The sequence below is a fragment of the Capsella rubella genome, unplaced genomic scaffold (genome assembly GCF_000375325.1).
Source record: "Capsella rubella cultivar Monte Gargano unplaced genomic scaffold, Caprub1_0 scaffold_1, whole genome shotgun sequence".
In the NCBI taxonomy this organism is placed as follows: domain Eukaryota; kingdom Viridiplantae; phylum Streptophyta; class Magnoliopsida; order Brassicales; family Brassicaceae; genus Capsella; species Capsella rubella.
In genome coordinates this window covers 19,312,307-19,338,804 of record NW_006238923.1, presented here as the reverse complement: position 1 = coordinate 19,338,804, position 26,498 = coordinate 19,312,307, and the positions used below count along the sequence as shown (strand labels likewise).

The following is a 26,498-nucleotide window of genomic DNA, read 5'->3' as shown; positions in this document are numbered from 1 at the left end:
TTTGGATTTGATCTTCTGCTACGGAATGAAACTAAAGAGAGAGAGAGAGAGAGAGAGAGAGAGAGAGAGAGAGAGGACGAAGATAAGAAAACGGGAAAAAAGAGCAAAAGTGAGAGGGAAAGGAATGAGAGAAGGCTACTTTTCACCTGCGAATGGTAGCTATTTTGTTTCTGTGAAGTTAGAGCCGAGACGGTTAGAGCAGAGCAGAGAACAGAGTGTGAACTCTTTTTTTTTGTTTCTGTTATTGTCGTACGGATACCTCTTTGAGGGGTTGTGCCACGTGTAGACCACACACGGGGTTGAGATCTTTGGGTAAAACCACTCGCGGTGCTCACCATTGAATACTGAAATCTGTTGGAAGATCTCGTAATCCCTGACATCTCCTAACGAGATCTTGCACGAAATCTTGAATACTCTTCTTTTTTTCGCAGCGCCTACTTCCTCACAACTCATTGGCAATCTTGAATACAGATCGGGTTGGCCTTGGACTTCGACGAACACCATTTTGAGAATAGAGAAGAAGAAGAAGAAGAATAATAATAATTAGAATTTCAGGTTCTGAATCGGCTAGGTTTCTTGGACTCAAAATTGCTCTCTGCTTTTATCTCTCCTTTATATAGTCGAACAACTTGTGGTTGTCACGTGCCACGTCTTTTTTGCAACGTGCCATGTCCCTAACCCCATATTCTGCCATGTCATTCTTCTTCTCCTTCTTTGTTTCTTTTTTTTTGCTTTTTCTTTTTTTTAATCCACAACCTTCTCCTTCTTTCTTATTATTTCTTTTTAATCCTTTTAATAGAGAATCAAATTACCAACTCATTGTAGAGTTACGGTTATATCAGAAAGAAACATAAATTTCCAAATCACACTACTTTATATTATTATATTACAATCTGAACATACAGTATGTCTTGAAATAATATGAACAAATTAATCACATTTATTTAACCTATCTTGGTTGATGCTACAAAAGTACAAAACGAGGATTGCTCCATATACAGACAGACATACATAATAACCATCCAAAATCTAAACTGAATTTTATGTATGACGTCACTTGGGATCTTAAATGTGAAATATGAGTTTCCCTTTGCCATCTTACTCTAGTTGTGCAAACTGTGAATCTGGGATATACTACGAAACCAACTTGGTTATATGTTATTATCATTAAAATATTTTGCGTAAATGACAGACATTTGGATGTTCTCGTCAGTTTTGGTGCCGGTTAAGTCACTAGAACCAATCTGAAAATACCATAAAATGAACAAGACACATCATCTATTACAAACACACCTCACATTAAAGGGATGTTTGGTGGAACGTATGTGTTGAATTGATATTTACCTTACCTGAATTGGTAGAGTGGAGAATTTCACTCTATTAACCGAAAGCAACAGCGGTAACATCCCTTGGACGTATGTCGACAGAAAGCATTTACACATACATAATGTCATAATGATCAATGCTACTGGAGGAAGCATGCATTGTTGCTCATCAAGTTGTTCTTCCTGTCCGTTCGCCTGGTTTCCAAAGCATGTTTTTACATGACCTGAAAGAGAAAGAGCTATCAGAAATAAACATACCAAGCTTTTCTTAGTTATATCTACGGCAATATCCAGAACGAAGACTTCCTTATACACAGATTGGCACTCCTCCAAGCAGCCGCTAAATATGATATTGCTGATTTAAAAGACGCGTGCCACTTGAGTCTTCTAGACGACATCGAGACAAAAAAAAATGTTCTGGAAAGGCTACATAATGCTTATCTCTATCAGTTACCTGAACTGAAGGCTAGCTGCATGAGGGCATCTTTTTTTCAAAAAGGAATTTGATGAATTCTTTTTCACCTAGTTTGCTTTTGATTCGTTTTCACTTATTTTGTTTTTGAAAAAAAGTAGAATTGAATCGACTTGGCAAACAATTAAAGGATGAAAGAAGAAGGACGACGACAACAACAAAATAAAATTTCCAAGCAGCGAAGACTTACGATTCGATGAATAGCACCATCACCATCGACCATCGTCTTCTTCATCTGAGATTCTTTTTCGCATAGTATATAATTTGAAGAGTGGGAAACTTTTGTTCATTAAAGAATCTGATGAATTATTTTTCACTTATTTTGTTTTTGAATGCTTAAAAAGAAGGTGATCTTGAACTGATTCGTTTGTTACAAGACAAGGAGCTGAATCCTAACTTTGATGTGATGTTCAAGGACAAGAACTTGGATTCAACCAAATTGGCACTAATTCAGAGGAGTGGTGTGGATCCTGGATGGAGATGGTGATCACCACGATCGAAAAAACTTATTATCAGTGACTCATAACAGTAATGAAATGACTTAACCTGTCCAGAAAGCTTGTTCTGCACCATATGTAGCGGGCACACAAGAGAGAGCATGGGGACTCTTTAGTCCTGTCTCTATGAATGAAACCATCACAATAACAAATTATACATAGTCATCGTCAACAGGTACGTTGTTCCATCCTCTAATTCTAGTCAGTTGAAGAAGGCATAAAAGAATCTTGAATGAAGTGAAATGGAAGAAGAAATTCTAAGTAAAATATTATACTGACAATGTATAAAAAATAAATACAAGAGTGAATAGAGAGCCGCAGTAATACAATACTAAACGTAGATGCCGTTAATGGGGAAAATAAGTTTTGCAAAAAGGATAGTAAACAAAATCACCCACCAAAAGGAGCGTTCTGAATCTGGCCAGTTACCAATCCCAAATCCCTGGAAAGCAGAGAGGAAACCAAAGAATAAGGTGGCAAGAGCGTGTTTGGTGTCCATAGGAGAATTGAGCTGGAATATGGCGATCCCAAAGGCAAACATGGAGCACACGTAAATCAAGACATGGATGGTGGAGTAATAGTAAGGGAAATAAAACATAGATGCAATAAGAATAACAGAGTAGGCCGCTCGTGTAGCAGGTAGAGGCGGCTCTTCTTCCTTGTAGATGCGAATATTGCTGCACAAGTGCGAAATGAGTAGCAACGCCACGTACAAGGTTGTGGCACCGATGGCGGCATACCATAACGAACACGACGTGGAAGGACAGAGGCTGTAGAGTGATATGGAGATTGCAAATACGGACAACATGGCTAATACTTTCCACATCCTCTCAATACTCATCATCCCTCTCTCTTTTGTTGTTGTTGTTGTTGTTGTTGTTGTGATAGGAGAAATAGGGTTTTTGTGCAGTCTGCACTACCAAATCCCCTAATTATTTTTGTTCATTTATCAATTATCACATCACCAATTATATTATTTTTTAAATATAGATATATCTATACTATTAATTATCAAAAAAAACGTAACTTCCTCAAATTTTTTCTATTTTTAGATATTTGGTTTACTTCATACAAAAGAAAGTGTTCCTACTATAGGGCTATACAAAATGTTCTTCTCGTTCTATGCCCATTCAAAAGGGCTAAGCAAATCACCAACTCATACTATTGGGCCGGTTAAAGTGGCAATTGGTACGATCGGGCCGGGCTAAACGCCATCTCCAAGTCTCGGGTAGGGCCCAACCGCCATGTCCAGCTCTGTTGTTGGATGGTGCAAGCGCCGGGACTGGTTGAATCGCCGGGACGGGATTGCCGATGCGCACAATGACTAGTGCCCAAGATCGTCGGTGATTTCGTAGATAACACGGAGGGACAAGAGGTAGAGAAAGAAGAAAACTGAAGCCATGGCAATGTACACATCTTTTTCACCCACTAGCTTTTTTCCTAGCCAGTGGAAGAAGGTGAAGGAAACCACAGCACTAACGCCCTTAATCAGAGCAAATCCCCAATCACCCAATCTGGCCATCAACCTTTGACGTACTCTAATGATCACTGTTCTTGGACCCATGATCAAAACCAGGCAAACAAGATAGATGTCAAGATAGTAACTTCCTTCTTCTTCCAGATGGTTTTTCAAATAGTTTGAGCACAGAAGCAAACCCCCTGAAACAATCAGAAATGCCAAACACTGAAACTTTGGATAGTATGCACGGATTTTTGTGATGATAGAAGCGGGATTGAGGTTCAAAGCGAAGGGTTCCCTAGGAACTCCGGCCATTTTTATTAGGAGAAGACTCTTAAGTTTTGTGGAAGAAAGAAGGGAGCAAGAAGCAAGAAAAGCAGAGGAAGAAGAAGAAGAGAAGATGTTCGAGTAAAAATAAAGAAGAGGGAAACAAAATAGTATTTATACAAATGCGTCACCGTTTTGTTCCTTTACGCTGTACCAGTTTATTTCGGGTCAATAACGCCTAATTTTCCTAGAACCGAGGTTTTACCGAATCGGTTTATTATTAAAAAAAGGGAACCGGCATTGCGGCACATAATAATGATTCGGGTCGGATCCTATTGAGAGTCGGGGATTCCACAAAACGCCTCTTTCACAAGAGCAGCAGAGTGGGGAACTCACCACACCAGACCAGACACCATCTCTCTTCTCTCGTTCGCCAAGTTTTAATCTTTTGTTGATAGAGAGCATAAACCTAGATTCCACTTTCGCTTGATCCACCGATTTTACCAAATTCATACATAGCTGCTCGCTCGATATGGCTGGTGGGCAAGTTGAGAAGCGAGTCAAATACAAGAGCTCTGTCAAGGATCCAGGAACTTCTGGATTTCTCAGAATTGTATGATTATTTTACCAACACCTTCCTTCCCGTTCGCTCTCTCTCTTATTTGAGTTTGATTATCTCTAATCGTCTTTACCTGTTTCTTTTTCAATTCGCAGAAAGAAGCGATGTTGCTCTTCGTCCCTGATGATCCCAAATCGGATTCAAAGCTCAAAGTGCAGACTCAGAACATCAAAAGTATGTCTTACCCTTCGAGCACCTTTATGTTGCCCATATAGATTTCGTTATTATGATGCCTGCACACTTGTTATCAGATTTTCACTGTGTTTCTTCTATTTCTCAGGTCAAAAATATACCAAAGAAGGATCACAGAAACCTGCTTGGCTCAATCTGACAAACAAGCAGGTCTTATCTTGGCATTTTCGCTATTGAAGATATTTAGATATGTGCATTTTGAAGCTCAGTGTTCATTTGAGGTTTCCTTATCTTTGATTATAGGGAAGGAGTCATATCTTTGAGTTTGGAAATTATCCCGATATGCATGCTTGCCGTGATTTCATCAGTAAGCTCCATCTACCTTGGTTTGCTTTTATTGATTGGCAACTACTTCTCTTGTTTCTTTCACGATGTTTCTGTAACCTATTTTTTCAACTATAAAACAGCCAAAGCACTTGCTAAATGTGAAGAGGAGCCTAATAAACCAGCTGTCCCGGCATCTACTGAGCAACTTAGTATTAGAGAATTGGAGCTACGCTTCAAGCTTCTTAAAGAAAATAGGTATGTAACCAGAACATGAGGTTGCAAGTTTCTGTTTTCATTGGCTCATCAAGTTCCTTCTAATGTGAGTAACATACATGATATAAAGTGAGCTGCAGAGATTGCATAAGCAATTCGTTGAAAGTAAAGTCTTGACAGAAGATGAATTCTGGGCTACAAGGAAGGTTAGTTCTTTGTGTTTTCCTTGCTTTTTTTTTTTTATAAAAAATTTCTTCTTCTCTTCATTTCGTCGTAGTTACTGACTTTATTCTGATTGCAGAAATTACTTGGTAAAGATTCCATCCGAAAGTCAAAACAGCAGCTCGGGCTTAAGAGCATGATGGTTTCTGGCATCAAACCATCTACTGATGGACGGGTATGGTATAATTTTCTCAGATCCTTCCTGGCAGTTACTAAAACCTCTTTGGTTACCATGTTCATGTACATGCTTTTGTAGGAAAGAAACAATGCACCTATATAAGCATACACTGATGTTTTCGGCTTAATTACATTTATTTGTTGATATATATCTACTATCACCTGACATCTCTGCTGGTTTACCAACCACTTTCTTCATTTTTCTTTTTTCAGACTAATAGAGTGACGTTTAACTTGACTCCGGAGATAATTTTTCAGGTGAGCTCTTTCGTTCACTATGTTTTTCAATTTTGTAAGTGCTCTATTAGTTTCTAAATCCAAATCCAAGTTGGATCCGCAAAGGTCTACATCATAAATTTTTAATATTTTATGGAGCTGAAGTCACAGGTGGTGATATATTGGGTCAGAAATCCATTGATAGGTGTTCAGGTTGCATCATGTGCTTTAACTTACAGAGCCCCATGTGAGACTGTACGTGGGGAATATGAAATTTTGTAACAGCCTTTCTGCCAACTGATAGTGTGTGCTTGCTTAGCCAGTAAATCCATTCCAAGTATACTGAATGTTTCTTCATTCCTGCTACAGTCCTTTCCCACTTATGTTTTCTTCATTACGCTTTCAGATTTTTGCTGAGAAGCCTGCTGTTAGGCAGGCATTCATCAGTTATGTTCCAAGTAAGGTAACAAAGACTAGCACACCTTGACAATCTTTTTTAAAATGTTTAATCTTCAAATACGACGAATATTAACTGCCTTTGCTAATTATTTGTCTATGCTAGATGACAGAAAAAGACTTCTGGACAAAATATTTTAGAGCAGAATATCTTTACAGCACCAAAAATACAGCAGTAGCTGCCGCAGAAGCTGCTGAGGATGAGGAACTCGCTGTCTTTCTGAAGCCTGATGAGATATTGGCTCGGGAAACTCGTCAAAAGGTTAGTTTTCTTCTATGGTATAATCGTTTTCCATGTATTTTGTTTGAAAATAAATTATTTGTGGCATATCTATCTGATTTGAATGTTATTTCTGTAGATTAGACGGGTTGATCCAACTCTTGACATGGAGGCTGATGAGGGAGACGACTACACTCATCTTATGGTAAGTCAACTACCACTGCATGCTAAAGGTTTGGATAATTTCCAAATAGCACATCAATGGTTGTTGAAAGAAATTTTCAATGCTCAGTTAATGCTTTCAGATTAACACAAATAGAAAAGTCATTTGCGGTGTTTATAGTGTTGGTGTTTACGTATTGTCTATGTCCCTAGTAGAAATAGTATGGGAAGAGCTGGGATAAGACTAATGGTGTTAAGAATGAAACTCGTAACAAAATGTGTCACATGTTTTGTTTTCTAGAATTCTCAGGGAACCTGATTTACATTGTTAAATCAAGTGATTTAGTTTTTTTCAGATAATTCCGAATAGGTGCTTTTTCTTATCCACATGACCACTACTCTTATATTAGCATGTTTTTGAAGGAGCTTAAAACTGATATATAGAAAACATTAATCTTAATATTGACATTTTGCTCTCTGTATGCGGTTGAAAGGTTATTTACTATATACTGTATCATATCATCTCATATTGTTCTTCACTTTCCCGTAACACAGGACCACGGGATCCAGCGTGATGGAACCAGGGATGTTGTTGAACCACAGAATGAGCAGTTTAAACGATCACTTTTGCAAGATCTTAATCGTCATGCTGCTGTTGTATTGGAAGGCAGAAGCATTGGTAAACACCTCTAAGCACGTCATTTGAATATTTTCATCTGAACATTATATAACGTTAGACAGTTGACGAAGTGTAAATTTTTATGTTGGCCTTTCTGAATTTAGTTCTTGGTGGTAAATATACAATAATATTCCTTTAAATTGAAAACCAGATGTTGATTCAGAAGATACGAGGATTGTTGCAGAGGCTCTCACACGGGTTAAACAAGGTTTGATGTTTCACTCTGCTATGTTTTTTTTTGGTTTTTCCCTGTGCTTATCAATGGCAATGCCACTCTTTAAATTCATCTGACCTTGCTATTGATATTTTACCCCTGTTAGTAAGCAAAGCTGATGGCGAAACCGGCAAGGACGCTAATCAGGAGAGATTGGAGAGGATGTCCCGGGTAGCAGGAATGGAGGATCTTCAAGCACCACAAAACTTCCCGCTAGCCCCGCTTTCTATCAAGGTTTGGCTTTCTGCCAATATAAGGTTTTCACAATTGATGATGGATGCTGTGTTAATCCCCTTAGCTTTTCTTGTTTGGAATCAGGATCCTCGTGATTACTTTGAATCTCAACAAGGAAACGTTCTCAATGCACCCAGAGGAACAAAGGGATTGAAGAGAAATGTCCATGAAGCTTTTGGATTACTAAAAGAATCCATTGTGGAGATCAGAGCTAGAGGATTAAGTGATCCGTTAATTAAGCCTGAAGTTTCCTTCGAGGTGCTATCTATCCCATAATAAAATATGTGCTGACTAAAGAAACCATAATTTTTTGCTTTGTTGCCTGAGCTAAAAATTGCTGACCCTATTCAGGTTTTCAGTTCGTTAACCCGAACTATCTCAACTGCCAAAAATATTATTGGGAAGAACCCACGAGAGAGCTTTCTAGACAGACTACCAAAGTCCACTAAGGATGAAGTTCTACACGTAAGTCCGACATTTTTCAGTATCCTAAGTGACAAGAAGCTCTATATGTACTGATTAGTGAAGATTGGGTAGTAATGCTATGGATAAGAGGACTTTCTTCTTTCATCTACAGCATTGGACATCAATACAAGAATTACTGAGACATTTTTGGTCATCTTATCCTATAACAACCACATATCTTCATACCAAGGTAATTCATTGTAATTTTCAAATATCCCAAATTCCAGAGTTTGCATTCCTAGGCTTTCTCGTGGAACATTCAATCTTATTATACACCAAGAGCAAGTTATTATACCGAATCTTTTTTGTGGGTTAGTATGATGTTATATTATTATGCAGGTTGGTAAACTTAAGGATGCAATGTCCAATACTTATTCAAAACTCGAGGTAAGCTTTGAATTTCTTCATCTTTTGACAGAATAAGCAAATGGGAGTAAATCTGTTAGAAGAGTACAGTTGCTAATCTCTCCATACCAATGCAATTTCGAAAATGAAATTTGAGTAGATTAAATTGATGCAGTATTTTACTCGAATCTAATTGTATATGGTCCACTTTACGGTTTCCTTACTACTAAACTCGATGTAACTCAGGCAATGAAAGAGTCGGTGCAATCTGATCTCCGCCATCAGATTTCTCTGCTGGTTCGTCCAATGCAACAGGTTAGCTTCTTCCAATATGTACAGAAAGAGTTGTATTACCATGTCTCTGTTAAGTCTTATATATCCCCACTCATATTGCATCTATATCCAGTTTATACAAACTAAAGCAAGCATTGCATTGTTAAACGATTTTCTTTGCCAGGCTCTTGACGCTGCGTTCCAACACTACGAAGCAGATCTGCAGAGAAGAACAGCTAAGAGCAGCGGCGGCGAAAGACCAAACGGGTATGTATAGAAGACCAAAGAAAATCTCTGAAAGATCTAAATTGTTTAATCAGCGGTTAGTTGGTGTTTTTTGAGATTTCATTTGTCTGCTTTTTGTCTGACCATTGAGATACAAAAAAGTCGTTTACATAGTATCTTTTTTGTGTTGTCAATGAGTCGTTTTTATTGTTAGGAGACGATTTTTGTGTTGTCAATGAGTCGTTTTTATTGTTAGGAGACGAACGAGTGAACATTACAAACGATCATAAAAAGATAAAAATCCAAACATTGAAAACAATAGTATTATTTTACATGAGAGAGAAAAAAAAACCCAAAAATTAGAGCATTTGAGATGGCTATCAAGCTATTTAGGATCATCACTCGCGACTCGCGAGCAGAGTCATTGGCGTCAACAATAGCCACCACCTCCTGGTGAACCAGTTCAATGAAAATCTATCATTCTAATGTTTTTTGTCGATTGAATAGAAAACACTTATATTTCATGACTTTCTATCTGCTCGTGCAAGAGAGATGCATGCACTTTAATTATGACCTCACACTTGAGTCACATTTTAGCTCCATCGCTCCATGTCCACCATGCAAGAGTAAGACATCAGTTGAGCGGTTCAAGACAAACGAATCTTCTGTTTTTGTTTCATCAGTAGTTTGATGTTTCTGAGATATTTGTTTTGTCTAAGTAATTTGATGTCTTGTATATAACGCGGATGCGAAGCTTTGCACTTGCGAAAAAAACAAAGATGAACGACCGACTAAACGATTTATTGGTGTTTTTTTTGTAGTTTTGTAGATAAAATTCCCCAAAGGGACTTAAGCCACTTAGTTAATTAGCTTTAGTGGGTTTAATTAAGGTCAAGGGTGTTGTTACAACTGTATGTTTACAATGGGAGAATAGTTGAGAAAGACTTCCGTTTAAATAAATTTCAAAAGGGATATGAAAATTACCAAAATCACACGAACCAAACAATCCAAATTAGAAAGATAAAAAAAAAAAAACTAATTAAAGACAAAATCTAGCTAAGAGTGAGAAAGACACAAGACGCAGAGTTGAATTAATTCGTGCATGTATGCCTTCTCAGCTAAAATCTGTTATGGAGGAGCTATGAAACCGTAAGAGCGGCGAGTACCACCATAGCAGCCGAATCTCAGACCACAATCTAGATGAACAATCTCGTGGATCTTGTGTAATCCAGTTTTGAAGACACCAAAACCATAGGCCAAGCCTATAGCGATCACCACCAAAGCCAAGCACGTGCATAACATGCAAACCCTTCCACAACACATCTTTCTTAATTCTTTCTACGTTGATTACAATCTTCGATCGATCGTTACGTACGTAGCTCTCTATTCTAACTTGTGAGGTGGTTTGGATAATGTTTTTTAAAGGCTATATATATAGAGGGGTTTTTATTTATTTATTTATTAGAGTTTGTTGGTTCTAATGAGAATGTGGGAGAGAAACGTGGGGAGAGAGGCATCGAAGTTAGAAAAAAAAAGATTGGTGCGTGGACGTTTTTATCGATCTGTTGTTTTCTGCTTTAAAGTTAACCAATATATCCAACAACTTTGGTGATGGTCCACTTCTAGATCGTGAATTTTTCAATTACAAATATTATTTTGTCATAAATTTTCTAGTTCATGTGTTTGAGCTCAACCAATATCATAGCTATGCCATTGCCTTATCAAAGTTCAAACTCACAGAAGAATAAATGTTGTATAGCATAATATAAAAAATAGAAATTCAATGATAAATAATAATTTGAATTCGATGATTAACTTTTACTAATTGCTGGTCATCTTGACATAAAAAAAAAAAAAAAAAAAAAAAAAAAAAAAAAAAATTCAAGTTCCACAAGTAAAGGAAAGGGAAAAGAGATAACTCTCTTTATCTATTCTATCACACTTTCATTCTGGTTCTGAATGGACAGTTACATTTCCTCCACCAGAAAAATCTTTTAGAGTCTAGAGTTAGAGATATAATTCGGGTGTTACATATATATACATAAACTCATTTATTAGAGATGATTCGGTTTTCATCAAGCAAAGATGGATGGCCCCAAGGCCTTTGGGTTTATTTTACTTTGGCTCGTTTGAGCTTCTTTTCGTTGCCCTTTTCCTATATATATTCTCCTCCAAAAGGTCCTAATGAATGGATTGGGGAGGCATTCTTTGTGTTGAAGTTATATACTCTATTTGCGAGACACAGGGATCGATATATATTGGTAATAGATCATGTGCAGCGTAGAACAAACCGTCCAATGGTCGTGCATGAGCATGAGCATGTGGTGGGCTCTGTTCCAGTTCCTGTCCCGCGCCGCTCTATTTGATAATTAATGATCACTGTCAATAATTCACTACTAGTAGACAGTATTACATCTTTTCGCATGCAAATATATTTTATTTATTTTTTCCTTTTTGTTAAAAGGATAGTAGCTATTATTCACCCAAGTAAATTATTGTTTCCACTTTAGCTTTCACTATAAAACGCATATTATCTTCGATTATAAACATTCCAAAATGTTCGGTTCATATCATTTTCGATTTTTATATTTTGAAGGTGGAGAATCTTTTATATTTAACAAATCACAAGCATTCTAAATTAGGTTATATTTTATATATGTCTTCTTTTAGTTCTTTTTTAATTACTGCAATTTCAATGACTTTTAATTTGGTCATCTGCAATTGACAATATAATTGGGATTTCCATTAGAAGATTGAGCTTTAGTACTGTATTTCCATGGTTAACCAAAATATGATTGAACATATAAGTAAACATAATATGATAATTAATAACATCATGTTCGACCCCGATCAACACAGTCAAGAATCATATCCGAGTTATCTCAAAATGGTCAGCATTTACAATCACGTCCACGTAAGCTACATATGACTTTTTTTTTTTTTTTGTCTTCTTATTATGAAAAGTAACAGGCTACATATGATTATATGATTTTTTCCTTTCTGAAATGTGTTTCGGATTATGCCATAAAATTGTCTAATCTCTAACGTTATATTCTCAAATCAAAACATTGGTTACAAAAAATAGAAATTATAGTATTTTACCACCATATGAGCGTATATCTTATTATACTATACTATATATAGTAGATTTTGCATTTTCGTGTTCACTAGATATGAGCACTGTTACACGTCATCGGTAACGTTCTATAAATACCCTTCTGGCTTCTTGTCTTGTCCAACTTATTTTATATACTCACTCTCGAGTGTAGCGTGAGTCTCGAGGTTTCTTTCTTTTTTTCCTTACAAGGAAGTAAGACGATGACCGTTGGTGCCGGAATCAGCGTCACCGGCGACTCCGATCTGGTGGTGCTAGGTAACCGTGTTCTTCGCGGCGTTCCAGAATATGTTTTAGTTACTCCAGCTTCAGGAAACTCGTTAATCGGCGGCGCGTTCGTCGGAGTCACGTCGGATCAAACAGGAAGCCACCGTGTCTTCTCCTTAGGCAAACTCGAGTACTGTTTCAATCATTTTCCTCCTATACTTCTTTTGTTGAATGTCACATTTAATTTGTTGAATTACTTGACGCTTAGGGTATTAATGTCTTGTATTCGATATATGATTTTTTCTTTTCTTGGCAGAGGCTTGAGGTTTATGTGTGTCTTCCGGTTTAAACTATGGTGGATGACTCAAAGAATGGGTACTAATGGAAAAGAGATTCCTTGCGAGACTCAGTTTCTAATCGTAGAAGCAAACCAAGGATCTGATCTAGGAGCAGAAGGACAATCAGCTTCCTCGTACGTTGTATTCTTGCCTATTCTCGAAGGAGACTTCAGGGCTGTTCTGCAAGGGAACGAGGCTAATGAGCTAGAGATTTGCCTTGAAAGCGGTAAGTAATCCACTTAGTAATTTCACACGGCTATGGCTAGATTTGAGTTGGAACATTTTTGTCAGATTATATATCTCTTGAGATTTATATGGTTTGTTCTGTATGGTCTAGGTGATCCAAGTGTTGACCAATTTGAAGGGAATCATTTAGTTTTTGTGGCTGCTGGCTCCGACCCTTTTGATGTCATTACCAAAGCTGTCAAGTATGTAATGTTTCTTAACTCAAATTATTTGATTTTTTTTTTCTATCCAAAAGGTTAGTGTTAAGAATCTTTGTACTTCCATGGTTTATGCTTTAGGGCTGTTGAACAACATCTTCAGACGTTTTCACACCGGGAGAGAAAGAAAGTAAGGAAACTTGTCTTCACTAAATTTGTCTCATACTTTTCCTTTTACCCAAAGTTGATTCTCAAATGTCCCCTGTTTTGAGTGGTGTTTAGATGCCAGATATGTTAAACTGGTTTGGTTGGTGCACTTGGGATGCATTCTATACCAATGTAACAGCCAAAGACGTCAAGGAAGGTCTTGAGAGGTACTCCTGATCAGTCTTTAATTACTCTTGAAGATGGCTTTACCGTTTAGACTGTGAACTTAACCAAAGCTGTAATTATTATTGTCTGTAGCCTCAAAGCTGGTAGGGTTTCCCCAAAATTTGTCATAATTGATGATGGTTGGCAATCTGTTGGCATGGATGAGACTAGTGTAGAATTTAACGCTGATAATTCTGCCAAGTAAGTAATTATGCTCTCCATTTACAAGTATACAATCAGCACCTGTGACTGGTTTAGTTATTGCAAACATGTCTTGTAGTTTTGTCATGATCTAGCTAATAGCCACTCTGTTTCTATCCTTTGTGCTTCCTCCAGTTTTGCAAACCGGTTAACTCACATCAAGGAGAACCACAAGTTTCAAAAGGATGGCAAAGAGGGCCACCGGGAGGACGACCCTGCATTGAGTCTTGGACATGTTATCACAGACATTAAGAGTAACAATTCACTCAAATATGTTTATGTTTGGCATGCAATAACAGGATACTGGGGAGGAGTCAAACCAGGCGTTGCTGGTATGGAACACTACGAATCAAAGGTTGCCTATCCAGTTTCCTCACCAGGAGTTATGTCCAACGAGAACTGTGGATGTCTAGAAAGCATAACTAAGAATGGACTCGGTTTGGTGAATCCTGAGAGAGTCTTTAGCTTCTATAACGACCTTCATTCGTATCTTGCATCCGTTGGGATCGATGGTGTCAAGGTAGACGTCCAAAACATTCTGGAAACTCTTGGGGCAGGACATGGCGGTCGCGTCAAACTTGCAAAGAAGTATCACCAGGCTTTGGAAGCTTCCATTTCAAGAAACTTCCCTGACAATGGTATCATCTCTTGCATGAGTCATAACACTGATGGTCTCTACAGGTGAGCATCTGGACCTGCAAATTTTGTTCTCACAGACTTTATCCATAACCATTACAGTCCCTTATGATTTCTTCTTATAATGGTACTTATAGCGCAAAAAAGACGGCTGTTATAAGGGCATCAGACGATTTCTGGCCTAGAGATCCAGCATCGCACACAATCCACATTGCTTCTGTTGCATATAACACACTGTTCCTTGGAGAGTTTATGCAGCCGGATTGGGACATGTTTCATGTAGGTTGAGTTGATTCAACAGATAACATTTAACAAACCTTTTTTGAACTTTGTGAATATATCTAATATATATATGTTTCTCAACTGCAGAGTTTGCATCCGATGGCTGAATATCATGCAGCAGCTCGCGCAGTTGGAGGATGTGCCATTTATGTCAGGTAATCATCATAAGGTTCAGTAGCATTTAACAAACAAACTTAGTAAAGTATTGAGCTGAAAGTAGTTAACTCTAGACATTTGAACTTGTTAATTATACAGCGACAAACCGGGACAACATGACTTCAACCTTTTAAGAAAGCTAGTACTGCGAGACGGTTCCATACTCAGAGCAAAGCTTCCGGGAAGACCAACCCGTGATTGCTTCTTCAGTGATCCAGTCAGAGACAATAGAAGGTATCTCTAATTTTTTCCCTTGCCCCGTAAAGAGAAGAAAGCGTAGATCTTTAACTAAAACTGTTGCTGATGATAACTTTGCAAGTCTAATGAAAATATGGAACTTGAACGAGTTCACTGGGGTGATGGGAGTCTTTAACTGCCAAGGAGCTGGATGGTGTAAGAAGGAGAAGAGATACTTAATCCATGACCAAGAACCTGGGACAATATCTGGTTATGTACGAACCAATGATGTTCATTACATCCATAAAGTAGCAGCCTTTGAGTGGACAGGCGATTCCATTGTCTATTCCCATCTCAGAGGTAGTTACACAAACTCAAAACATCAATCTAAACGAATACTCTGCCTTTTAATTTATTCACAAAAAAAATTCATACTTTTCTATAAAAAATGTGTATTTTGCGTTACCAGGAGAGTTAGTGTATCTCCCCAAAGATACATCATTACCAGTCACATTGAAGTCACGTGAGTACGAAGTCTTCACAGTGGTTCCGGTGAAGGAATTTTCAGATGGAACAAAGTTTGCTCCGGTGGGACTTATGGAGATGTTTAACTCTGGAGGAGCCATAGTGAGTTTAAGATACGATGATGATGGGACAAGATCTGTCGTTAGGATGAAACTTCGAGGGAGTGGTGTGGTTGGGGTTTATTACTCCTCGTCAGTTGGACCACGACCAAGAACTGTTGTTACTGTGGATTCAGAGGATGTGGAGTATGAGTATGAACCGGAATCGGGTTTGGTGACGTTTATTTTAGGAGTTCCAGAGAAAGAATTGTATCTTTGGGATGTGGTCATTCAACTGTGACTTTCGAGTATCGTACTCGGTGCTCTCATGATCTTTATTATGATTCATATTGATCTGCATGATGAATTGTGTATCAGTTAATGTATTCGTCTTTTTTGTTGTTGTTGTTGTAATAATAAGAAGATAAAAAAGACTTTATATTATAATAGTATCCACGTTGTAATCGAATCAGTAAAAATATGTAATGGGGATAACGTGATGCGGTCGATACTTCAATTTATTTATTCTGGACTATGGTAACACGTCATGTTTAGGGGATCCACTTACTTTAGCTTTCTTGATTCACTAATTCACAATTTTCACATTTATTTAAATTTCCATAACAATGATTAAAGAAAAGTGGTAAACAATTGGAAATTAGATAAAATGTCCAATTAAATGTCTAATTAAATTCAGTTAATTATATATTGTACTACTAGTTTATAATTTTTTTATAAGAGTTATTGAAGAAGAAAAAAAAAGAAATTGAAACATGTCTTGTCTTCTTCAACCGGTTGATAAAAAAAAATTAGTAAGCAGAAGAAGGAAAGTTCCTTCCTTGATCACGCATTCACGCTCTTTGCTGACCTGACATCTCTCTGGGAGATTCTTCTATTATCACTCAGATCACAAACAAATCTCTCTTCTACTGTTCCCTTGTTCCTATTACCAACCCCCCACGACGATGCATCAATACTTAGTAAACTAATTCGGCTGTCCTCTTCTCCAACTTATCGAAAGAAGAAGAAGAAGAAGAAGAATTCAAAGTTTCGTTTTTTACTTTGTTTTATTTGAATTGATTGCTGCAACTTGTTCAAGTCTTTCTTCTCTGACCCTTCGTTGACTTCCAGGTAAACCTTTCGGATCTCTTTAGTCTTTACCCGTTCCATCACCTTCGATGCGCTTTAGTTCACATCTTCATATTGTGGGCTATGGACTGATCTGATTTCTTTTGAAGATGTTAAGCTTCGATCCTCTTTCGTTTCATTAGCTGTTGAATGAGTAATGCTCTTTGATATTTTGATGAATTGTACTCCTAAAGTTTTCAGATTCAACTCTATGTCTGATACCTAAGCATTCCAAGGTTTTGGATTTTGCATCGTGATTCATCTTTCTAGAAGTTTCTCCATCTCCAGGTTCTCGAAGAAGACCACATTGTAGTGTATCCTCGTTTTCATGTTTTGTTACCGCAAGTCTATATATGGGTTGTTGTAAGGTGCCGGCTCTTATTCAGGCCCAGGTAGAAGTAAGTTATAGTTCACCATCGATCACGTCTTGTCTCTGTTATATGGCTCCTCATTGTCAGCTTAATGGAAAAGATTACAACTTTGTACAGATGGGATTGGTTAATGATGTTGAGCACAAAAGCCTTTTCAGACGAGAAACTGATTCCCCACAAAGAAAAGCAGCTTCCTTGATGGAACAAGGATCACTTTCTCCAAGTTTTCGAGAACGTGCAACTAAAACACCTAACAACAGTGTGCTCAAGAGCTTCAAGATCGTTATTTTGTCCAATAAACTCAATCTTTTGTTGCCTTTCGGTCCTCTAGCTATACTACTCCACTACTTGACAGATAATAAGGTGAGCAGTTATAGTTTCGGCTACTATTCTTAGAAGTTTCATTTCTTCTGGTTATGTTATGTCTCAAGAAATGATTCTTCTGGCTCAGGGCTGGATCTTCTTACTGAGCTTAGTAGGCATCACACCATTAGCTGAACGTCTCGGATATGCCACTGAGTAAGCTGTTGCTCGCACTTGTAATTCTTGAGTTACCATGTTATCATTCTATCAGCACGACTTATCTACAAGTAACCATTTATTTTGGTGACAGGCAATTAGCTTGTTACACGGGTTCAACTGGTATGACTTTTGTTTTTTATGATAGCCATTCTATTTCGGGTTCTCATCGATTTCTCCTGATATTTTTTTGACGTGGTATACCAATTTAACAGTTGGAGGCCTCCTAAATGCTACATTTGGAAACGTGACAGAGCTGATCATATCAATTTTCGCTCTGAAAACTGGAATGATACGCGTTGTACAGCTGACACTGCTCGGCTCGATCCTTTCTAACATGTTGCTTGTACTTGGCTGCGCCTTTTTTTGTGGTGGGCTTGTATTTTCCCAGAAAGAGCAAGTCTTTGACAAAGTAGGCATATCATTCACCTATTCTCTTCTTTCTGTTCAATGTATTTGTTCATATGGTTCTGTAATCTTTACCATGTTGCTGAGCTTCTCTATTCTGTAATGCCAGGGAAACGCCGTTGTGAATTCAGGATTGCTTTTGATGGCTGTCATGGGGCTACTCTTCCCCGCAGTTCTTCATTACACGCACAGTGAGGTTCATGCTGGGTCATCAGAGCTTGCTCTCTCAAGATTCAGCAGTTGCATAATGCTCGTTGCCTATGCTGCTTACCTCTTTTTCCAGTTAAAGAGGCAGCCGAGTTCTTATACTGCTCTTATCGAGGTTTGTTTCCTTTGACCTGTGATGACATTTTCTTTTTAATCGCATAAGCCAGGAAACAATAGATTAAGATAACTACAGATACAAATATTGTTTCGTTCAAGTTAAACCAGCTTCATCATTTGATCATGACTACAGATGATTCTGGCCAATTTTACGGGTTCTGTCCAATTTCTTTTTTATAAATCGATGGCCAATAAACTAAGTGGTTCCACCTCTTTCTACTACTTGGACTTATCTCTGTTGTTTGGTAAACACTGTAAATTATAGGAAACAAGCCAGAACGAAGAATCTTCAGACGATGATGAAGATCCCGAGATCTCCAAGTGGGAAGCTATCATATGGCTTTCAATCTTGACAGCTTGGGTCTCTCTTCTTTCCGGCTATCTTGTTGATGCCATAGAGGTAAATAGTTACCTTTTTTTTTTGTATTTCATTATTTCTTATGAAGATCTTACAATATTAACTTGACATGTTATTCATTTCCATATGATCAGGACAACATTGCAATGCTACATTTTGAGCTTGGCTTATGGTTTTGAATTTTTGTATTTCAATCTGTGATAGGGTGCTTCAGTATCATGGAAGATACCAATCTCTTTTATCAGTGTCATCTTGCTTCCTATAGTTGGGAATGCGGCCGAGCATGCAGGTGCTATTATGTTTGCCATGAAAGACAAGCTGGTACTCAGACAAATTCTCTTGTATTTTGATGTCTATGATTCTCTTCTTTAGGTTCTTAACTATTTATTCCCCTCTGCAGGACCTGTCTTTGGGAGTGGCTATTGGATCCTCCATTCAGATTTCTATGTTTGCGGTATGTATATGAAATTTGAACGTGGGTCTAGTACTGAACACTCTCTGATAGTTATCGGTTTTTGTCCATTGGATATAGGTTCCTTTCTGTGTGGTGATCGGATGGATGATGGGTGCACAAATGGACCTAAATTTCCAGCTATTTGAGACGGCTACACTGTTTATAACTGTGATCGTTGTAGCTTTCTTTCTCCAGGTGGGTTAATGTTGATGCTAATTATCAAAGCAAGCTTGAGTTTATCTGCATGAAGTTGTTAAAGGTCTCTGCTTGTTTGTTGCAATGCAGGAAGGGACATCAAATTACTTTAAAGGGTTGATGCTCATTCTTTGCTATTTGATAGTAGCTGCCAGTTTCTTCGTACACGAAGATCCTCATCAAGGTTAGTGTTGATTTGCTAGTTCTTCTCTTCATGATAATATCCAACAAGAAAACATGTCGTCTCATAGCCCTGCTGAAACGAGTTTTTGTGTTCTTATTTCTTGACAGATGATATATAAACCAAACAGAAAGAACACAATCTAATCTGTGAAGCAGTTTGTGTCAAAAAAACTAAAACCCTGATGATCTCAGGAACACACCATCTTACATGTACATTTGAGATTCTAGAGTTTGTTGCTTACACTTTGAAAAGTAGCCCCATTTTACGGTTTTTACCATCCCTTACATAGTGTATCTCTTCTTAAGGTTACAAGTCTGTAAAATCACCTTGATAACTATGATGGGAAGATTGGTACGTCTCTTCTTTCCCTAATGGGTGGCTATAATAAATTCAGAAGCAAATTGTAGAAGTTAAATTTTACGACTTAATCCGATATAACTCGCATCCTTTTTGAGATTAGCCAAATCTGAGATAGGTTTAACCTCGTCTTTGTTTTCCTTGTATGTTGAATTTGATATCCATACAAGATATCATGGTAAAAAATAAGATGACACTTACCTATAGTGTGAAGTCTTACTGAAACAATATTATGAGCCAGATTTGGCATAAGATAACAGAATTACTTCTGCAAAGATTGGATCTTGGATGGTTCGATCAAATAGCTCGATGAGCTCCAAATGGGATTTGCCATTTGTTCTGCATCTAATTATTAAAAAGTTAAAATGCTTTCCTGTCAATATTAATTTCCTTAAAAAAAAGAAAGAATTAGATTACGTTATATATATAAGAGAAAAAAACAACCTCAAGGATCAATATATAATCAAAAGGCATTCACCAAAACTAATATATGATCAAAAGACAACAACTTTAAATAAAAAAGAACAACAATGAAAGCCTTAATACTAAATATATTTAAATACGTTTTTCCATAAACAATCAAAAGAACACGAAGAAGCATTAGCGAACTTAAACAAAAAGGGCTGTACGGAACGACCATCACACCTATAGCAAACTGCTCGAGTGTTGTCACTGTTACGAATAACAGAAACCGTAACATTGCCTAGGTCGAAGGACGCGGGCTTCAAGAAGATTGGGTTCCCCAGTAAGCACTTTACATGAACTGTGACATTGCAATAGTCATTGCATGTATAGAACCACTCTTTTGCATCTAATATTGTCTCACATATTTCGCACCAATATTGAGCATTTGACGTTGTATCTTCTTCCCCGTAGCAAAGAGCGAGTGGATGCTTATCGTGCTTGTAGTGTGTCTTACTCGGTAAAGTAGCGCATTTTAGGCCCAAGAAAGACTTGCATTCCATACACTCTAGGTAAAATGGTGAACAATGGCTAGTCTTACACCCCATGCATTCCCCTTTTGTGTGATTGAAGAAGAGATCATGATGTGAATGGCTTCCATGGATAAAAGGATCCGGAAGGGAAGCACACCTTGCGTCTACTTGGAATTGGCAGCCTTGCTCCCTGCATATGTACACGAAACCATAACCAGATTGGTCACAACCACCGCATTTGAACATGCCTTCCACATATCGCGAATACCGGCCACCCCCTCCCTGGAGCTGCACAACCTTGAGTGGGTCAGGAGGAATTGGATGAAGTATAAGCTGGTGTTTGTGTATGGGATGGTCTTTTACACGAGGAAAGGACGCACATGCTTCGTGGAGAAGGAAGTTGCACTGCAAACAACCATAAAAAAGTTGAGACACTAAGATTGGGATGATGCATGCCTGACAGAACTTGTTTTCATCATCATCACAAGCTCCGTCGCTCATGTGGAGTCGTAGCTGATGGTCATGGCTGAAGTGTTGTATTGTCTCGTCATCAATCCTCTCGAATGGCTGGACGTCTTCATCGGGTTCTTCTGGAACTCCTTCAAGATCTTTTCCGTCCCATACTCTTTCGTCTACTGCACATCTGGAATGGACTGCATAGTGACATCCCTTATTGCAAGAAAACTGCCCATAGGTCACATCGATGGTACGGCGACAGACTCCACAACGGAATAATCCGGAAGGAAGAGAGGAAGAGAGAGATAAACGGTGCGGATGACGGGTGATTTTAATGACACGGGGTAAGTAGATACATGCCCTGTGAACTATGAAGTTACACGAGAGACAAGCATAGACGAGGTCATGGGTGTTTTCAAGAGACAAGCCACAAGCATCACATGGGGAAGGGATTCGTCTAGGGAAAATGGAAAGGGGATGCTCATGGCTCTTGGCATGAAAGATGGTGAAAGGTGGTGGGTTTCTAGTACAAGTCAGGTTTAGGCTGAAGTTGCAAGAAGAGCAGTGATAGTATACCTCTTGGAGATGCCTCCGGCAGCATTTGCATCTCAAATCGGATATCGAGATAGAGACATCATCGGATTCGGATGCATCAGGCTCTGTTTCGGAATCTGAGGGTTCCTCTTGCCATGAAGTGGGCAAGTGTTTCAAATCAGAAAAAGAAGAATCTGAGGAGAAGGTGAGCTTTAGAGGATGTTGAGCGTGAAAAGGATGTCTCATCTCAGGCGGGTACAAGTTGCAAACCTTGTGGAAACAGAGTTTACAAGTAGCACAGTAATAGCTCAGATCATCTCCGGAGCCGACGCCTCCACATGTATGGCAACTAGAGAAATAATGATATCTCTCTTGAAGGGCGTGAGGCCTAGTTGGATCCGATAAACGACATCTTGGTAAGAGATAACAATTCTTGTGGACATCGTAGTCGCAGGTATCACAATGGAGATGATACTTAGTGCGTTGTTTCTTGTATCTGCATATGAGGCATTTAGACATTCTTTGACCATATCTTCGAGAAAGGAAGTGCGTCGGCTGAGATGGATCAGACTCACGACAAATATGTGTAGCTCGAGAACTAAACTTCAATGTCTTTTCTTCCATTTAGTTTTTTTTTTTTTGTTTGTGAAATCTATTCTTTTACTGAAAGGAGTGGGTGATGAAGAAGCTCTAGATCTGCATATTTTCTTTATTAGCTTCCGTCCTATATTTATTGTAATTCGTTGCATCAGGCAAGACTTTGAATAATCATAGGATACACCATACTGTCAATGAAAGTGTTTAGTAATTTTTAAAGACCGACGAATTGTTTCACATTAATCAAAGACCAGTGGTCCAGTGGACGGTATTTTTAAAATGATTCTTGCTTTTTTAGATTGGACAAAGTCGTTACTGGATATACTCGTTTCAGACAAGGTACCTCTGTCACTTGCTAACTAGAATAGATGCATTACCTTATACAGTTATACTCCGCATCTTCAAGCTACGATAAGGTCAACTACATGCAGCAAGAGTGTCACTAGATATCTTGTAAAGTTGTAATAAAAGAAACATCAAACGAGAGAAGACATAACATATTAATCCTTGGGGGAGAGCCGGAGAGGTTTGTCTTCATGAGGTAAATATGTCTATTGCTCACCATATGGGAGATGAATATGAAATCTACGATCGAGATGACAAGTTCCAAAATATGGAAAGATCTCCAACCGTAGATCAATTCTTCATTTCCCAAATCGCAATACAACAGTTTATTTAAAGACCAACAAATTTGTTTACATTAATCAAAGACCAATGAAAATACTATTTAGATTGGACAAAGTCGTTTTTGGATTTACTAGTTTCAGTCCATTTTTCAGCTCTACTCCATAGAAACTTTATTTTGGACTAAATTTTCAATTTTCAATTTCTCAAACTATGAGGCCCAAAACCAAAACCTCGTGAAGAGATTAGAGAGTTCATCAACGCCCCAATCTCTAAGCCTATTAGTTTCGTTGTTTGTTTCATGCTCAACATATGTATTCATGATTTTAACTAAAACTATAAATTTTAATTTCAAACACAGTGTATTCAGATTTTTTTTCTTTTTTTGAAGAAAAAATTCATCGTTCTGTTTTATTTCAAACTATTCATCGTTTTTCGTACTCTTGTCAAATTTATGGTGTTCTGCTATCAACACAAAGACGATTAATAAGAAACTTAAAAAGTGTTAAAAAAATATAGTAACCTTCTTTAAAAAAAAAAAGAGACTATATGTTAAAAAAAATATAGTAACCTTTTTTCAAGGAAAAAAAAAAGGTTAATTGAAGAGATGATTCTGGTAATTGTTAATTTCGTACGTACGTTACCATCCCTTACATTGTGTACTACCCGTAGGGCTAGGTTAACAAATCTGTAAACTTACGTTGATAACTATGATGGGAAGATTGGAATGTTTGATATAATAAATTGAGAAGCCAATCTCAGATGTTAAATTTTACTGACTTAATACGGTGTAACTCACAATATTCTTGATGAGTTTAGCCAGCTCTGAGCTAGGTTTAATAATTAATCTCTTCTTTTTTTTCCCTTATCCCTTGGTATATAAGTCGCATTCTAGAGAAGTAATATATAGTGTTTGAAGCTGAATATTTTGACTTTGTTATCTAAAAACAAAAAAAAAATTGGGGACTATATAATATTGAGTGGTAAGAAACTAAGACATGGAAATTTCATTAAGAGCGAGTATTCGTGTTGTATAGCAATAGAGAGATATATAGACTCACTCCAAAACAAAGAGAAAGAGCCAAAGGTTGGTGACAAATACTAACATGAAACAAAACATCAAACATAAGCCAATCACGAGGACTACTATAGTTAATTTTGGTTAACAATATTCTTAAAGAACATCAACTCCATTATTATTATTCTGATCACTTGTTGAGATCAAATATTTATAGTAAAGAATGACATAGAAACGTCAAAAACATAATAATACCAAAAAAAAAAAAAGACTAGTTTTGTACTGCAAAAAAGGGGAATGGCAAGAAAGAGAAATGCAAGTGGTTTTGGGGAACGAAAGCAAAACGACGATGACGACAAGTTACTACACTGCGTCAATTGCAAAACGAAGGTATGAGCTGTGGCATGTCGTTCGTTTTCAATACCTCCAAAAAATATATAAACACTCTTATACATACGTACACGACAAAGTGGGGTTCATATATATATATGTATATAGGCAGAAAGAACTAAAACCACACGTCGTTTAGTCTGGTCCTTCTTCTTCAATATCTCTTTTGGTTCCACCAGTCAAGAAAATGTAATTCCTGTATAGTACCACCACCATGCACCATTCAGTTACTTAACCAATAGTTAATACAGTGAATTTTTTTCACATCCTTTTTTTTTTTTTTTCACTTTGCGTGGGACGTTTGTGTCTTTGTGCGAGTCCCATCTCTTGTCTGAAAAAAGAATAGTTCTCTAATACAGTTGCCACAACATTTTTACCAGCTCTAGTCTACTTTTAATGATTGATTAGTTACAGTTTTGACTTAGTACTACACTACTACTAGTCCATTTTCTCATGATGAATAAGTGTGTTTTAATTTAAATATAGTTCGACATTATCAACCGTCGTAAATAAATAAACAAAAACTACTATAATATTTTAAAAGTGGCATGTTCATCGATAGTAGCATAGCATTCACGGGAAGAAGAGAAGAGAAGAGTTGAAAAATTGAAAAGGTGAAAAGGAGAAGAAAGCATATATAGCATAGAGTTGACTCCATGGGTTAAAGAGACTGTGTCAGCCTTCTTCTCAAAGCGATCCAAAACCCCAACATGTAGTAGAAAAGTATTTTTTAAATACCACAAAAAATGTAGTGTTTTGGCAAAGGGTTAATTAATGAAAGAGTAATAGAATATTCACATTACAATTGACCTACTTACTTAGAATCTTAGCTTTAGAAGAAAAAAAATTGAACCTTTTCATCGTTTGTTTCGGTATTTTCTAATAGGTGGGTTTTTAAAATATAATATACATAACCAAAAGAGTGATGTTTTAAAAAAAAACTTTAAAAAATTGGTGTAGTAAATGACAAATATATAAAATGTTGCAGGATTAAATTAGGAAAGACAAATAAACAAACTTTTGGATGTAGATACCGAATAAACTGTTGTCAAGATATCGTATATTAGTAAAAAAATAACACTATATATATATATATGTAGTGAGAGACTCATGCATACTGAATAATCTTTTTGCGCATATTGAATAATCTCGTCTCGTGCTTAAATAATAAACACAAGACAGTGATAGTAAGAGTTAAAATTAGTATTTTTCTACTATGCAAAGAATAATTGAAACTATACAATTAAATTTGTCGGAATCATTGTTACATCAAGTTACGTTTGTAGGACCAGTATATATATATATGTTATCAACCCTCCAATTCTCCAGAGATAGAGAGAGTTTTGCACTTTTCAATTTTTGTTCTTTATAAACAAAGATCTGACATGGCGCATTTTACCTTAATATGTAAATACTACTTGTAAGGTTTTGGAATTCGAGAAAAAAAATATATATATATATATATATAGATATAGTGAGAAAAAAGAAATAAAGAAGATTGCTTGTGAATCAGGAAAAGCAAAAAAAAATCTCACACAAGTCTTTGAGAATATACAAAAAAATATGACAAAAAAAGTAGTATACGTTTACCGAAACTAGTAGTATTGTTTGAATATTGTTTCTTCATAAAGTAGTAACCACATGTGTCATGTGACATGTTATACAAAAATAAAATATTTTGACTATATGAACAAGAGTCATAGGTTATAACACCAATATTATATTTCAATAGCAAAACCTTCACTGTCAATATAATTGCGTCGTGAAAGGAAGCAAATTTTGTATGTAATAAGAAAATTTTGAATAATTAGTTATAATCAAACTCAACTAAATAAAAATGTGTAGGTATTTGGAAGAGAACAAGAAAAGATGAAAAATGTAAAAAAAAAGTAGTAGGAAGAGAGAGAGAGAGAGAGAGAGAGAGAGAGAGAGAGAGAGAGAGAGAGAGAGAGAGAGAGAGAGAGAGAGAGAGAGAGAGAGAGAGAGAGAGAGAGAGATGCTTTCTACACATATGGGG

The 26,498-nt window shown here is 37.1% G+C and overlaps 4 protein-coding genes across 12 annotated transcripts; 3 read left to right on the top strand and 1 right to left on the bottom strand.

The window, feature by feature from the left end:
* Positions 1 to 4,396: 4,396 nt before the first annotated feature.
* LOC17900687 (probable RNA polymerase II transcription factor B subunit 1-1) lies at positions 4,397 to 9,459 on the top strand. 3 transcript variants are annotated; one of them, XM_023776836.1, is made up of 21 exons: positions 4,397 to 4,633; positions 4,735 to 4,813; positions 4,920 to 4,981; positions 5,075 to 5,138; positions 5,239 to 5,353; positions 5,442 to 5,517; positions 5,613 to 5,708; positions 5,924 to 5,968; positions 6,092 to 6,181; positions 6,333 to 6,389; positions 6,489 to 6,644; positions 6,742 to 6,807; positions 7,320 to 7,443; positions 7,595 to 7,651; positions 7,764 to 7,891; positions 7,976 to 8,149; positions 8,243 to 8,356; positions 8,469 to 8,546; positions 8,696 to 8,743; positions 8,948 to 9,016; positions 9,159 to 9,459. In XM_023776836.1, the coding sequence occupies exons 1-21, from the start codon at positions 4,553 to 4,555 to the stop codon at positions 9,249 to 9,251; spliced, it is 1,872 nt and encodes a 623-aa protein (XP_023632604.1). In that variant the 5' UTR covers positions 4,397 to 4,552; the 3' UTR covers positions 9,252 to 9,459. The 3 variants fall into 3 exon arrangements, 2 of the variants coding, with proteins under 2 accessions (XP_023632604.1, XP_006307068.1); XM_006307006.2 differs by lacking the exon at positions 6,092 to 6,181 and having other exon boundaries at positions 4,398 to 4,633; XR_002832392.1 differs by lacking the exons at positions 8,948 to 9,016; positions 9,159 to 9,459 and having other exon boundaries at positions 8,429 to 8,546; positions 8,696 to 8,721.
* A 3,000-nt stretch (positions 9,460 to 12,459) lies between these two features.
* On the top strand, positions 12,460 to 16,150 carry LOC17899746 (probable galactinol--sucrose galactosyltransferase 1). Its single transcript, XM_006303485.2, has 12 exons — positions 12,460 to 12,711; positions 12,838 to 13,085; positions 13,197 to 13,287; positions 13,384 to 13,432; positions 13,525 to 13,616; positions 13,708 to 13,815; positions 13,951 to 14,496; positions 14,589 to 14,730; positions 14,821 to 14,888; positions 14,989 to 15,123; positions 15,209 to 15,426; positions 15,536 to 16,150. The coding sequence occupies exons 1-12, from the start codon at positions 12,518 to 12,520 to the stop codon at positions 15,928 to 15,930; spliced, it is 2,286 nt and encodes a 761-aa protein (XP_006303547.1). The 5' UTR covers positions 12,460 to 12,517; the 3' UTR covers positions 15,931 to 16,150.
* Positions 16,151 to 16,427: 277 nt separating this feature from the next.
* On the top strand, positions 16,428 to 19,998 carry LOC17900829 (vacuolar cation/proton exchanger 5). 7 transcript variants are annotated; one of them, XM_023789940.1, is made up of 14 exons: positions 16,429 to 16,676; positions 16,761 to 16,911; positions 17,046 to 17,155; positions 17,246 to 17,491; positions 17,580 to 17,647; positions 17,742 to 17,770; positions 17,863 to 18,059; positions 18,165 to 18,377; positions 18,645 to 18,779; positions 18,942 to 19,058; positions 19,138 to 19,191; positions 19,270 to 19,386; positions 19,477 to 19,570; positions 19,678 to 19,998. In XM_023789940.1, the coding sequence occupies exons 2-14, from the start codon at positions 16,908 to 16,910 to the stop codon at positions 19,686 to 19,688; spliced, it is 1,395 nt and encodes a 464-aa protein (XP_023645708.1). In that variant the 5' UTR covers positions 16,429 to 16,676; positions 16,761 to 16,907; the 3' UTR covers positions 19,689 to 19,998. The 7 variants fall into 7 exon arrangements, with proteins under 7 accessions (XP_023645709.1, XP_023645708.1, XP_006307536.1 ...); XM_023789941.1 differs by having other exon boundaries at positions 16,428 to 16,911; positions 17,046 to 17,149; XM_006307474.2 differs by lacking the exon at positions 16,761 to 16,911 and having other exon boundaries at positions 16,429 to 16,760.
* Positions 19,999 to 20,472: 474 nt separating this feature from the next.
* On the bottom strand, positions 20,473 to 22,476 carry LOC17900895. Its single transcript, XM_006306886.2, has one exon. The coding sequence runs from the start codon at positions 22,474 to 22,476 to the stop codon at positions 20,473 to 20,475; it is 2,004 nt and encodes a 667-aa protein (XP_006306948.1).
* Between the last annotated feature and the right edge of the window lie 4,022 nt (positions 22,477 to 26,498).